The 15868-nt window shown below is 39.1% G+C and overlaps 1 protein-coding gene across 1 annotated transcript in view; it reads right to left on the bottom strand.

Moving 5' to 3' along the window:
- The window catches only part of LOC147173694 (zinc finger SWIM domain-containing protein 6-like), a 77276-nt gene that overhangs the window by 18291 nt on the left and 43117 nt on the right, over positions 1–15868 (bottom strand). Inside the window, exons 2-8 of the mRNA XM_086076531.1 lie at positions 10025–10381; positions 7339–7487; positions 4389–4539; positions 2454–2633; positions 1317–1487; positions 1070–1216; positions 845–991 (exon numbers count right to left, since the gene is read on the bottom strand). Of these exons, the coding sequence (XP_085932657.1) occupies positions 845–991; positions 1070–1216; positions 1317–1487; positions 2454–2633; positions 4389–4539; positions 7339–7487; positions 10025–10381 (1302 nt within the window). The remainder of the gene's footprint in view (positions 1–844; positions 992–1069; positions 1217–1316; positions 1488–2453; positions 2634–4388; positions 4540–7338; positions 7488–10024; positions 10382–15868) is intronic.

Genomic DNA, 15868 nt, shown 5'->3' on the forward strand with positions numbered 1-15868 from the left:
GTAAATATAAATAAGAGTTGTTTTAATAGATCTATTTCTTGAATCTTCATTGTCTGATCAAATCGTGATCAAGTATCGTTTTTTCCCCAAACTTGATCACTGATCGACCCAAAAATCCTGATTGTATAAAAGCCTAATTCCTAGGCCCAAAAATTTAATCTGGATTTTTTTGGGTCATTCTGGACTATTACCATTTTAATTGAAGAAATAAATCCAACAAACAGTTATTCAAAGTTTCATTTGTTCAAAAATAAATCCCGTGGAAAACGTTAAAACAACAATAATATCCAGATTTTTAAATAAGTTTAAACTTAAACATTCATAACTTGTGCAAAAAAGTAACTATTCATATCTTGTGCATAACTTGCTTAAATGCTAAAATTTAGTAGTTAGTAACTATTGTAAACACATTACAACTCACAATAATGTTTGGATATAACAGAACTTAAAAACATCGTTTAATAATCCAGAAGAAGTCAAGAGTGTTATTTATTTATATGCACCTCGATTTCATGCTGTAGCTCATTTTCAACAATTTTTAAAATGACGCTTAAATGAATGAATTCGATTTAATGCCCAGCCCTACTGCAAAGCATACCATATATATAATACTGTATAAATGTACAGTATGTATTATGTAAATGTACATCAACTTTAAAAAACAAACATTTTTATAATACTAAATTATTGACAAAAAGCCCCAAACGAACAAATTTAATAATAACCGCCATAGGACCACCTGACTGGGTCTCAACCATAAATCTGGGAAATGCCCCACTAAGCAGTTCATTGTCACCAGACTGGAGTTTTATATATTTTAATGAACGCATGTCATTAGGAGTACCTGAGAGGTCCAAACAGGTATAAGATCCCTCCTCTCCCATCCGTCCTGACTCTGTCAGAGTGTTGAAGAGGGTGCCGATGGGATCTAGTGGGTGTCCCACCCAGCCCTCCATGTTGGTAATGGAAGTGTGGCCTTTATGGAGCAACTCTGAGACAAATAATACATTCATCAGCATACAACGCCGGAGGATAGAATATTCCTTATGGACTGAAAACGGGGCCTCACCCTTTTTGTGCCTGCGGAAGTGCTCGAGTTGCCGCTGCTGTTGCCGTCGTAACGTGTTCACAACGGCGATGGCCAGACGGAGTGCTTCTCGTGGGTAACCGTGGGAGCGCAGAGCATCCACTCTTGCGCAGGCTGTCGGGACATGTTCTATGACCACAAACAGAGAGAGAGAGAGAGATAATTTTTAAATATTTTAGTTTATTGCAACGTCTATTGCATCTCCCGTGTTTCTATATTCTCCGCTCACCGTGCCACAAGGGCCAGCCGCGCGCGTCAAACAGGGAGCCCTCCTGGTTGTCGTGGTAACAGTAGTTGGCGTAGAGGTCACTGGCGATGATGTGCTGGAGGTGGCGGTCCTGCCAGTGCAGGTCGCAGGCCTCAATGGCCCGCGTGAATACAGTCCTGTGGGGCCGCATTTCTGCGAGGAAGGACGACGGACGCATTCGTCAGCATCGGGAATTAGAGGATAACACCAACAACAATAATAATATATTTTAAAATTGTGATTGGCTGGCAACCAGTTTAGGGTGTCCCCCTCCTACTGCCTGAAGGCTCCAGCGCCCCCCGCGACCCCGTGAAAATTAAAACGGTTTCCATTTATTTTTAAATTGTGATCAAATAAAAGCATTTCTCAAAATTTTATAAATAATTTTGAGAAAAGGATAGCTATCAATAAATCTGTAGTAGAAAAAAAAAATATATATATATATAATAATAATAATAATATCACATATAACATGAAAAATAGTACCCATTTTCATTGTTTTTTAATGTTTTGAAAATTAATATAAAATTATAGTGTATATCGTTTTCTGATTCTGAGACAAATTTTTGTCTTCAATTGCTTATAACTAACACGTTAACAAAAACATAAAAAAAAAATAATAATAATTATCCAAGGGACTACATGCTTCATTTACAGTAATTTCAGGACCACAAGGCGCACCCGAATGTAAGCCGCAGTTGTTTTTAATGTTACCGCACCGGGTTCCCGCTACTTTCTTTTTCCATAATGAGGGCGCAAATTGTCTCGCTCTAGTTCTGTCTCTCCTACTGTATTTGGGCTCACTTGGTTTGTTTTGCTCTGCCTGACGTTCTTGCGCTTCCTTTATAGTGCGCCCCCTTGTGATCTGATGGATAAGCCGCACCTTTGTACTAGCCGCAGGGTCGAATGCAAGTGAAAAAAGTAGCGGCTTGTAGTCCAGAAATTACTGTAAGCATAACTGAATGTTCACTATTGGGCGGGGGGAAAAAATCCTCCAACATACAACCAATTAAAAGAAACAAAACAGCCTGGCAGCATGATTGTGTAGAATTAATTATTTTTTATATTGAATACCATTAAATTAAACTGACAGGTGAGAGAAACCTGTGCAACACCGACCTTGGTTGCTGTGGGCACCCTGAGGCAGCGAGTGGGTGAGGTTGGGCAGCTCGTTGCCATGGTTTCCGTCCTCCCAGGGGCACACGTCCACGCTGTTCCACCTGCGCAGCTGCCGCAACCATGACGACTTTTGCTCCGCCTTGCAGTGCGGGTTCAGTACGATGCACATCCACAGGGCGCCTGGTGGACACCAAAAAGATGGGAGGCTTTTGAGTTGTGTGCTCAAGAGCCACATTTGAGCTTTACACTGGAAAGATGGGCCTGATCATTCGGAAATGAGGTCAAAGGTGAATGGTTCATTCGGAACACAAACGCATCTCAGGTTAAGAGAGGGTGTGTAGACTTGTGCAACCACATCATCTCACTTGTTTTTTTAAATTAGGTATACAGGTTATAGGTCATATAAACGGTGGAAAAAAGTTTTGAAAGGATTTATCCTGCTCTGGCATCTGAACAGGGGAGTGCAGACTTTTTATATCCATTGTACATCTTGAGGGCGTCTTTCAAAGAAGCGCGGCCTCACTACTTTCCTCCTGGAGCGCATTTTGTACCCCACAAAAAAGTATGTGAAACAACTTAACTAGTCCCGAGGCAATGCAGACTGCGCACACATCATTTTGGAGCAAATTGGAACAAACAGAATATGAAAAGTGGTTCACTCTCACGGGATGTGAGCACATTCGGGGATTTTACTCTGTCGACTGCACACCCCATTGTGTGTGTGGATACAAGTTGACGGGTGGGTTTGGGAGAAAGGGCGAAGACAAGGACGGGTTGTGAAGAGGTAAAAAAAAAATAATAATGGGGGTGCACGTAAAGAAACGTCTTTATATAAAAGTCTGAAATGGAAAAGAAGGAGCTGATGCGGACAAGGAGGCTCGGCTTTGAATCTGGAGGAAGACGAGGAGCCGCAGCCTCAAAAGGAGGCAAAGACAAAAGAGTGAGGATGAAGGAAAGAGGAAGAGTAAAGAGGCGAGCGGGGCGGCATTGAGCGCACATCACGGGGAGCGATAAGGACTCGAGAAGAAGGGTTTGAAGTGTCGGCTTCAAAAAGAAGAGAGCCGCTGCGCGAGTCCAATTCCGGGAATATGTGGCGCTGAAACAGATGAGATCATTGGGTTGTCCAAACAAAAAGTGCACGACGAGAGCAAGAGGGAGACGAGACATCAACAACGGCAAAGACAACAAAGGCTGGAGACAACATGGCGGCTGTCCTGTCGCTTTTTGTGTTTTCAGCGTCTGTCACGAGGCGACACTGCATCAAACGCAAATAGCCTCCGCTGAATATGTTGTTGGAGCCGAGCTGCTTTCATCGGGATTATTTATTTTATGGTAGCATTTTGTACGAGAATTTTTTTTTTTGCAAAACTCAACCTAACCAATTTGAAAAAACTTTTATGTTTTCAGGGAATGCGTCAGACATGTTTGCGGAGTGTGTTTTAGCATGTCGGCCATGTTTGTGGAGTACGTTAAGAGGATGTAGGTCAGGTTTGAGGAGCGTGTTGCCATGTTTTTGAGCATGTTAGCATGTGTGCTACCTGCTACGTTTATGTACTGTGCAAGAGCCGGTCAGCCACATTGGTGGAGTGTGTTGCAGCCATGCAAGTGGCGTTTGTTACAGAATGCCAGCCCTGTTTATCGAGCGCATTGCAGCCATGTTAGAGGATTGTGTTGCAACATGTTAGCCATGTTGGGTGAGTGTGTTGCAGCATATCGGCCAAGTTTGTGGAGTGTATGATTGCATCTTGGCCAAGTTTGAGGAGTGTTATCTGGCCAATATTCACACTGGATTTTCTGTGTTTGTGTGGGTTGTCAAAAACAAAGGATAAACACACACATACACACACACAAAGTGTGTGACTTTTGGGCAATGTCTGGGTCCGATCACCCACCTTGTTGAATCATTGTTTGTGTGCGTGCTTGCGTGCGGCATACCCAGTTCGTCCCAGAGCTGTCTGTACTTGTCTGTCATGGTGGTGCCTTGCTGCCTCCACAGCGCCAGCCGAGGGTCGGCCATGAACTGCTCTGTGATCAGTGTTAACATCCTCGCTCCATTGGAGTCACGCATCTTCAGCATCTCTCGCACCTACAGGGGCCAATAGTGAGGGCCGTCAGTATGTATGCACACGTATACACACAATGTGGATGCAATAACAAACACAAAATTGTATGCCGCTCAAAAAATGGTCACTTTATGGACACTTGAACTAAATGAGAAGAAACAAATGCGAATACAGTTCAGGAACAATATTTGCCATTGTACTCTATTGTATTGTAGAGTAATGTAGCACACGGGCCTACACTCAGGCCGAATAATCCGGACATAGCGTGTCAATGCAAACAAACTTTTACCATGTAAATAAAATAAAGGCCTTTATTTTGCATCAGAAAAATATGGTTTCTTCTAATCTTAAAGCTAGTTTTTACCTAATCCTAATCACTAACTTTGATAAAACACATCCTTTATTTTCATACAAATGTTTTTTTTCCCCTTGCTCAAAAGTGTCAGAAGGTTTTGGTATATTAATTCTGATTACCCAAGTCTTGTTTTGCCATTTTTGTGTTCACTAATTCTGATGACAAACTAGCTAAAGTAGCTAACTATTTAGCTAGGCAGCTAACTAACACACTCAATTTATATGAACATTTTCAAAATTTCATGTAAACTAACTAACTAACTAACTTACTTTATGCTACAATTAACAAATCTAACTAGACAACTAATAAACTATGTACCTGACTAAGTAGCTAACTAATGAGTTTGCTAGAATGCTAAAGCTACCACGGACAAAGCTTCACCAAAATCCATTGCTGTTTTTGCCCATAGTTAACCATCTTGATGACTATAGGAAGGACTCAATTAAATATTTGAAGAAGAAAAAAATAATCATAAATCATAATAATTTGACTTTTTAACAAAATACATTCTACGTTTTATTGCGGTGCATTTTCCATTCACTTTCATATTACAAATCATTCAGTCATTCACGTGATTCAAAAGCAGAGGAGAAAACAGTAGATCCACTTTTTATTTGATGCGCTGGACTTTGCAATCCCTTTTGAAATGCTTGCCTTAGTTGCCAATTGTAGCATTTAATTTCCACGGGCACATCATGCAAAGAAATAACTACAAGCTTCGTGGCTTTTAGACTCTTAAATGTTGCGTGGAGTACTTTGTGCGCCTTGCACTGATTGCCATTCAAAGCCGTTTTGAGCCTGAAGCACGTTTTGAAGCCGGGCATTCATCCGAGAGAGAGTTCACATAGAATACGATCGACATGTTGCACTTAAACCTGGGACACACGCATAGTCTTTTAGATGCCGGCTGATGCAAAGTTTCATCATCATCATCATCATCATCATCATCATCATCATCATCATCATCACTGGAGAACCAGTGTCATTTATTTAGGTGTTGCCTCTCATCTGTGTGTGCATTGTATTTAAAATTCTACTGCGTATATTGTGTGTTTGGATACATACACACTGTTATACACACTGTTACAGAGCATGGAGCCGAGCAGCCTCAACGTTAATGGTATTGCTCTGCTGACTTAACAGTGCACACAACACATTAACGCTAACGGCTAACCTCACTTTTGCTACTGTAATAGTAATACCACGCCAGAGTGCACCGCACAATACAAGTGTTGTACAAAAATATATATACATACATATAAATATATAATATATATTTTTAAAGAAAATACAGTGATGAACTGTCATATACTGGGGGAACAATTCCAAACAAAAGGACAAGCCTTAAAGAATGTGAGAAGAAGAAAACACGCCAACTGCTAATGTTAGCATCTGAGTTATCAGCTAACTAGCTCGCCGCCAACTAGCTAACTGCTTATTTAGTGACATGAGATGGTTGAAATATTAAAAACAGCTCTCAGTATGACGCCAAAACTACACTCATAATCATAAATAGTAGTAGTCACCCCTCTTGACCGATCAGTAATCACTATTAAAATATTTATAGCATGTGTCCTGTTTAATGTATATAATTATGCTATTTAACACAAATGCATTTATTTTTAGATGAAATCTGCATTTTGTTGCCTTGTACTTGTGAGTTGTAATAACAATAAAGTTGAAGCTTTTTTTTGGTTACCTAATATTCACTCAGTCAAATATAAGACAAATAAAAGCATCCCTCAAACAGCCGCCTCCCCTGTAATGATCTCGGTTCATATCGGGACAGTTAACTGCTATTACCTGCTGAGCCCATTTGAACTATAGGTAGAACCAAAACAGCGGCATCTATAGAAACACGCAGTTGAATTCAAGTTCATTTTTAGTTTGTTTTATCAACTCTTTCACTTGACAGACTGTAAATTGTTTTACTGTTGTAATATAATTCAAAAAACACTTCCTTCCTCCATCTTCAGTTGGGTTAATAATCACCCCAGAACAAAATTTGCAGCCATATGGTACCTTTTTGAAGGCAAAATATTTGATGGAGCTATTGGCTTTTTTTTATTTTTTTTTATTTTAAGAATACGGAGATGTACCTAATGTTGTGGCCCACGAATGTATATCCATACTGCTGTTTCGTTCACTGGCTCCCTCCAGCAATTAGCCGCAAGCTAAGAGGCAGCACAGCACTTCTAATGCATGTGCCAAATTGCCAATGCGTTGGGAGATTACTTGGAGAACAAAGGTCTCCTCTCAGGAGGGAGATGAGGAGCATATAAGTGCACTAGAGAGGGAAAATATTAACCAGATGCAGAGTAGAGACTGCATTTGTCTTGTCGCGGTGAAAAGGAAAACCCGAGGTTGGAATTGTGTGCATAGGCCCGCCTGTCGGGTACTGAATGCGCTGTCGTGTACGTGTGGTTGCCAAGTATATGCTGAAGGAACAACGCTGGCGGCTGTTGACCTTGCTGAAGAGCAGGTTGAGCTGCTTGCCCGAGCCGTGGTATCCTCCTTGGGACAGGAAGAGCTTAACTTGCTCCTGAACCTGCTCCTCGTCCAGATGCCAGCAGTTCTCGTCGTCCACGCTGGCCCCAGCAGTCGGGTCCGGTGCCCCTATGACAGATACGCAAATACTGTAAATGAGTTGTCTTAAGTAAACAAGCTTAAAACATGGAGATTTGTGTTTGTTTTTGTTCCGTTCTGTCCTCTTTCAACTGATTTTTGAATATATTCTCTAGGTCTCCTCTGACCGCTGCGGCTCTAAAAAGCCATTGTCAACATCAAAATATTGCTAGCGCGCTTTTAGCTCCGCAAACTACCCATTTAATGTCTTACCAAGCCGGCAGAATGGACACAAACAACCAAACAGAACAGACATATACACTCCTCATTATTCAACCTCCCTGCAATCATCACCATCTCCTTCTCACTCCACTTTAAGAGGTAAATAAGGGCTCCATATAGCGTTGATTAGAGGCATCCAATCTCCCCTTTACTGTCTGCGTCCCTTTAATGAGCATGGCATTGATCCTACCGCAATTTACCTTCATCCCTGAGTCGATACACACACGCACACACACACGCGCAGGTGAAAGCAAACAACATACTACGCACAAATGACTGTATGGGTAAATGCATGCATGGCCCTACTTCAAATAAGGGGTGGGAAACCGACTCTGCACACAAAATGATGCAATACTATCTCGGCACAAGAGACGAAAGCCATTGGTGATACATGTCGCAATCAATATGATTATGGAAGTTAAAAATGATCGCTTTCATTCAGAATACATCATCGACCCAGATAAATATTTTGCCCGAGCTAACTAAATATCACAATACAGTGATTGTGTGATCATCCAACAGCTTGATATTTGTGCAGCTAAAAAGGGGGGGGGAAAAAACTAATTAAAAAGGTCATTAACATACAAATCAATCATCATATAGCTCCTGATTGGATGTCAATGCAATGATGCAATACACGTCAATATACGCTATACAGTAGTAACGTGTAACTTGCAGTTGTCGTTATTCCATATCTAGTCATCCAGCTATCATATCTCAGAGCAACTCCTGATATAAGATCAATGAAATATTTTAGCCACGCGAGCTTAAATATTACTATATGACGACTGTACAATAATCTATACTTGCATGGAAGTCAATAACGATACACATCGATATCCGTGTAACGTGGAAAAGAAAAACTGATAGCTATCTATTGTAGACAGAGAAATGTCGTATACAATTGAGAAGCTTGCAATTATATATGATAGTTTGCACACTTTTTTTTTTATTTTGTAAATAAAAACAGCATTTTCCCCCTATTGAACACAATGTATTTAATTTTTAAACAAAATCGACAATATTTGGTATATGTTGGTGTCTCATTACTGTTGAGCTATTTTTAGATCAGACCTGTGAGCTACTCGTGTTCCGTTGGCACCATTTTTATTTTATTTTGAGCATTTTTTTTAGGACAATATGCATTTATCAACACAAAAAGAAGGCATCCGTGTTTCTACAGTATCTTTCATCTTGCTCCCTCCCTCCTCCGTGCTTTGGGGGTGGGAGGGGGGGGGGGGTATTTGGAGTCAATTAACTTCAAAGAGATGACACGTTTACTCAACTCTGCAATCAGCCAATCATATTTTGCCATGCTTAACTCATTCACTGCCATTGTCGGCTTTAGACGTAAAAAATAATTTTTAACTATTTCTATTGGTTAAAAAAAAATTCCACTTTTGTTAACAAGATTTGTGATTAATCATAAGTTAACTATTGAAGTCATGCGATTAATTACAATAAAAAATAAAAAATAATCGCCTGACGCCCTAATTTTTACTAACCTTTTTTGAAAAATTATTTAAAAAAAGAAAATATTATTAAAAATTAGGTTGTCAGGCGATTACATTTTTTTATTGTAATTAATCACATGACTTCAATAGTTAACTCATGATTAATCACAAGTTTTATATCTGGTCTAAATTTACAGTATTTTTAAAATAATTTAAAGTGGGAAACTAATAGAAATAGTTCAAATGAATTTTTGACGTCTATAGCCGTCAATGGCAGTAAATGAGTTAAAAGTCTACTCACCCTTATCCGTGATGACAGCTGGTATTAGCATTATTGAAACCTTGACTTTTTAAGGAAATGCCTAGTGTATCCATGCTCATAACTCATTTTCACTGAAAATCTTGATAACTAGGTATTAGTAATGCAGTCGCTCCTGATACGATATCATGAAGATATTTTGCTCAGACAACAGGCACACATTGTACATGCATCATTGATGACTAGATACAAAAAAAAAAAAAAAACATATACAGTGATCGTACAATGCAGTACACTAAAGACAACCAATGAAACATATCGGTATCAGTTTCACCAAGGAAGAAAAAAAAACCTAAAAATACAAAATAATAAACATACAAACATGTTTTTTTGGGTCTCATTAACCTGTTGTTTTCTCTCAGTTTGGATTCTTTACACTTAACAAGGAAGTATTAATCCATAGAGCACTCAAAACGATCAGCGACATTCCCTTTGAGTGTTTATCAACAATATTGACAATTGTGTGTCGCAGTGTAATGATGATTTATCATTATGCAAATTTAACACTTCAATATTATGTCCCAAACACTCACCATGGACCTGGTTGATCTCGGAGTTCTGCGATAGGATCTCGTCAGCCAGTTTCTGTGCGGTGGGCAACACCTCCGTGTGGTGGACCGAGATGAGATACTGGACGAATTTCTGCAGCTGGTCGCGGCTCATCTGGAACAAGGTTTCCGAGATGGGCAGGTGCAGTTTGACCTGCTCGGGTTTGCGTACCCGATAAAGCGAAAGCGCCACCACGTGGGCGCAATAGAAGATGTCCTTGTTGCCACAAGTGCACGTGACCGCCGTGATTTTGCAACGGTCGAAGCTGACGCTGACGCTGCATACGAGCTCCGGGGACGAGGGCGTGGCGGGGTCCGTCACCGTGCCGCTCAGGTGGAAACCTGGAGATGAGAACGATAACAAAATTCTCTTAGTTCAGTTATTCTGTGGAAATGTGGAATTATATGTTTAAACTGTAATGAAACAGTGGCTGAAACTGATGTTTTTTTGTTTAAGCCAGTACTTTACAAGGGTTACAGCACAGCTGTACTAGGGGTGTGGCAAAAAATCGATTCTCATAAGAATCACGATTCTCATTTAGTACAATTCAGAATCGATTTTAAATGTCCCCAAATCGATTTTATTTAAATTATTTTATACAGTCTTGCCTTTGTCTGTGTGTCCCTTTATTTGGAGCGCTGTTCATGTTGTACCCAATTTGGCCAGTTAGGGCCTGTTAAGTTGTAGCCACATTGGAGAGTAGAAAGAAAAAGTCACGATCAATTTATTCCAATAAAAGTTGTTTTCTTGCAGTGTGGAGCCGTTCTTTCAAGTGATAAAAGTGCCGCGAGTAGCGCGCTAATTAGCAGTAGCGAGTCAGACTGGAGTAGATCATTACAATTCCTTGCACATTTATAGATTGAAGCAAAAATCATTGTCAATCAAATCATTCTTAATCGAAAATCGATTCTGAATCAAATCGCAGACCCAAAAATCGGAATCAAATCGAATCGTGAGACATTCAAAGATTCCCACCCCTAGGTTGTTTCACTGTACCAAAGCACTTTTTTTTGCCCATCAGGCGGAATTGGACAAACTACTGCCCTTTTGATTGATCAACAGACTTCCTTAGAGATTTTAGGACACATTCACAAAACACAATCCAAAACATGCTTAAGCACCTTTCGCCTCTGAAGACTGGATTATTCGCTTAGTGTGAATGCTAATTGTAATGCTAAAGCATTGTACACGTCCCTGGCCACAGCTTGTATTAAGATGGTACGCTCACAAACACTTGCACACTTGCCACCAAGTCAAAACTAGCCAAGAATCTGAATGCTATGCTAAAAACAACGTTAGCCCCAAAGTAAAAATTTTCTAATATGAGTTTAACTCATTCAAACCTAAAAAAGTATAAATGTGTTTTTTAATACTTTGTCAATATTTTATAAGTTTTTTTAAAATGTTTTTTTATGCTGGAGCATACAGAAGGCTTTGATACAGCTTCTGACATGAAGAGGTTGCTTAAAGCAATGGTAGTTATTACAAAGAACGGCCAGCAGGTGGTAGCAGAGTATAAGAGATCAGCCAGGGCCATGTTTTTTTCCCAGTGTTTTCAACAGGTTTGTGAATAATGATGAAACTTAGCTATATTCTAATGCTAATTACATATATAGATACAAATATATATATATTTTTTCCTGATGAAAGAAGAGACTCTAATCTATCTTTTGGAAGGTTTCCATGTTTTTATAGCAATAGAACAGAATATTCTGTGGAGTGTGGACTCTGCAAAATCAGTCAAAATAAGAGTAAAATAGTGGGGAGCGAAGGGGGTTGCTTCAGTGAAAATGGCTGTGAGCGAATGAGTTAAAAGTACAGTAGGCTACAGGCTAAGATGAAGTTGTTGAATCCGATCCGGTCATAAATCGGCTTCAACTGTACGAGACCACAAATTTTTTGATGTCCCAGAAATGACCGACAGTTTCACATTTCCTTTACACTGAAATGCTCAAGCTATGCCTTGAAACCGAGTTTTAATTCACACAGTGTTTATGTCCAGCAGTGATAGAAACCAGGTCCAGTGGAAACAAGTGGGAGACAATTGGTTCAGCGCCCTTACTGTATATATTAGGGATGTAACGATTAACAGCAACATCGTGATATTAAAACTGCCACAATATCGTCGTCGTCATGTCATGATATTAAAATGTCCATTTGTGCAGTTCTAGCACCCTCTGGTTTAATTTTCATGAGGCATGTTTTGGCCCTTCTATGTTTAAAATAAAATCCATTAATCACGTAAGTGCCTCAATATTAAGTGTTTTTAGAGATTGTAGGTTGTTTATATGCATTGCTTGTATGTACAAAAGCACAATATTGTGCTTTTTTTTTGTATGAGCTACCGGTAATCTTTTTACAATATTTTTCTTTTTTTTTTAATATATCGCCAACCTCCTCACAATATCCTGATAATATCGCATCGTGCTGTTTGGATATTGTTACATCCCTCCTGTATAATGTGCTGTGCTTCATGATGTCACATTATTCCAAACGCAACATGCATTCCGACATTCGGGCCAAATTTGAGCATATTGCTTCTCTGATGATCAAAGTCAACAAAAGCCTGATTGTCGTGCGGAGTCTTCCACCACATAAAATTGTTTTAAAATTCTGCTTAAGTGAGACATCTCGGCGAGTTCACATCTGCAACGCATGTGAACGGCAATGAGGAAGCGAGCGTGTGGGGACGTTCCAGTATGAATTATAGACCCACTCTTTCCTCCTCCTCCTCCCACGATTTTGAATACAATGTTTGATCTTATCCCTTACTGCGCTATCTGGAGGCGCGGCCGCTTTTATTATGCCGCGATGAATATGAATGAGCAGGGCGGAGTCACACCCACACACACACATTCATGCACACACACGCACAGGACGAACATATGAAACAGACAGACACACGCTCGGCCGCGGCGTGAGATCATGCATTTATTAATCGTGGGAGTGGCTAAGGAGGGTTTATGAATGCATTTATGCGCTCAGGAGAGATGCGCCAACTACATAGGCGAAGACATACATCACCTAAACATGTTTATCAAAGGGTCGAGCGCACGCAACGCTGTTATATCAAGCATGTATTAGGGCGGATATCAAAGCGGCTCTCCATTGATGTGAGAGGCGAGGGAGGAGTTGAATATTTCATCGCATACAGATGGAAATGGGACGCATGCGTTGGCTAAACAAGGGGTCAGCTATCAAGGGCCTCACACATACAAGCACTGAAGGTTGGACGCTAAATAAAACACGTCTTCTAAACACTTAGCAAGCGCAGCGGAGAACCAGTCAACGTAAGTACGTTTGAAACAAATACAAATCTGGAATTTTAGAGTGTTTGCTTTGACAAAATACACTTTTTTCCCCCCAACTTTTGTGGATGATGACACAACGTAAAAAGAAAAAGAAAAAAAAGAGGTATATTGAGATCTTGGGCTGCAGCTAATTCGGAGAAACAAGAAATTTCCCGGCCATGGCATTATTTAAGAGAATTGTTTTGATTTTGAATTGAAATGATTTGTGGCAAATCTAATGTGAGAAAATGCATAAAAGGTATATTTAGTCCATCGTTATCATGAGCTAATTTAGCATTTATTTTTACTCAGCAAACATTAGTAAGAATCTGCATAGATTATGTTTTGATAGCATAAAGGTCAAGTCAATGCCAGCCAGCTCTTAAACAACATTTGACACGTAACATGATTTTTCTTTTTTTCTTCCCAGTATGAGCACTTTGTAAGTTAACAAAGGAGGGAAACAATTTTATACACAAATTAAAATGTGCATTATATATGTGATCTTATTTTTTTAATTAATTTTTTTACTTTAAAATTAAAATGTGCATTATATATGTAATCTTATATATATATATATATATATATATATATATATATATATATATATATATATATATATATATATATATATATATATATATTTTTTTTTTACTTATGTAGCTAGCAAAGAATACGAAACAATTTATTGCTGTAATTTTGTACAGTATTTTGAATTATATCTAGGGATGAGCGAGTACCGATGCCAGGTATCAGGTACCAGCCTTATTTCAAGATATCGTACTCGCGACGATGGTCAATAACAGTATCCCAAAACTACAAGAATAGAAAATTCATTAATTTCATGCAATTTTAAGGAAATTTGGCATTAGTATCACATCTTTTGATTAATCCCGATTAATCACTTAATAAAAAAAAGGCTTTTTTAATCAATGTTTTTTTCTCGCCAAATTTGAAGAGCACCTGTTATGTGTTATTTCTTTTGACATTTAATATTATGAGGACGTCTTCAACATTTTTTGATTTATATATATATATATATATATATATATATAATATTAGTGCTGTCAAAGTTAAAGCATTAACTGATTAATTAATCACAAAAAAATATTGCTTTAATCATGAATTAACGCAGAGTATTTTTTTTTTTAAAACAGAACACCTTTATTTGAGTTCTACAAACACTAAAGGTGTTTTAATTTTTTCAAAATTATTCCATTAAAAAGGGAAATCAACCCCAAAAAATATTTACCATATGTTTATATACTAGTCTAAAAACGGTATTCTGATTAATATTGTGTTTGTCGAATATGAAATAAGCAGCAAAACTAACCCGTTTTTATTTGTCTCATGAGACGACCATTTTGCCACTTGTGGACTGAAAATGACATCAGAGTACCTCAATAGGCTCAGGTAATAACCAATCACATCTCAGCTTCAGGAAACAAGTAAGCTGTGATTGTTTTTTACCTAGCAACTGGGATGTCATTTTCAGCTAGTGATAACATGGCTGCCCAAGATTCATAAAAACAGGTCGATTCTGCTGCTTAACTCATATTCCACAAACACAATATTAATCAAAATACAGTTTTTAGACTAGTGGGAAATTTGGGGGTTACTTCCCCTTTAAAAACATAGTTGGGCTGGCATCTATGGTAAAGGCATCATACTTGACTTGACTTTTTTCGTATCTGTACTCCTTAAGTGCACAGTGTGCGTACTCTTGCTGAGAACACAAACCGCTGTGACGGCGCTATCTGCACGAGCAGGAAGTGCTGGCGGCAAATTTGCAAGCATTTGCCAAGGAAATGCTCTTGTGTTTTTTTTTTTTCCTAGCGTGGTGAAAGCCAGCTGGCAAAAGGGAGGACACCTTTACGAACAATATTCACACAAGACGCGATGTGCGCAGAATATGGCAGCCACCTGCATCTGCGCTGATCAAAGCGAGCCAGCGCCGCTGCGAGGGAGTCACGCCGACTCACCTAAGTGGGACAAAAAGGCTTACAACCGTGCAGCTGGTGCGACAACGGAGAACTAAACAGGATTCTGTTGGTGTGTAACTACACATAGATAACAGAAGGCTTTGGAGAAGAGATGTTTCCCTTTTTGCTTTTGTTGCCATAATGATGCCAAAACGACACCAACCGTTGCGGGCAAGGGCTACGGAAGAATACTGGTATGGATTTTGAAGATCAGTTAAGTTAAAGTTGTGGGTTTTAATATTTTGAATAGGAAGGTTTTCTCAGCGCTAAAGTGTCAATTGCGTAGGCGGCAAAAGGTCGCCATGGCAACGGCCGGGATGCTATACTCCTGATTAACTCATTCACTGCCATTGACGACTATAGACGTCAAAAATTCATGTGAACTATTTCTATTTAATTTTTTTAAATTTAATTAATTTTTTTATGAAAACCTAGGGGAAAAAATTGTATTGTACATTTATAACAGATATTACATTTGTGATTAATCGTGAGTCAACTATTGAAGTCATGCGATTAATTACGATTACAAATTTTAATCGTCTGATGCCCCTCATTA

The sequence above is a fragment of the Leptonotus elevatus genome, chromosome 5 (assembly GCF_054856555.1).
Source record: "Leptonotus elevatus isolate MCC_2025b chromosome 5, RoL_Lele_1.0, whole genome shotgun sequence".
NCBI classification, from domain to species: Eukaryota; Metazoa; Chordata; class Actinopteri; order Syngnathiformes; family Syngnathidae; genus Leptonotus; species Leptonotus elevatus.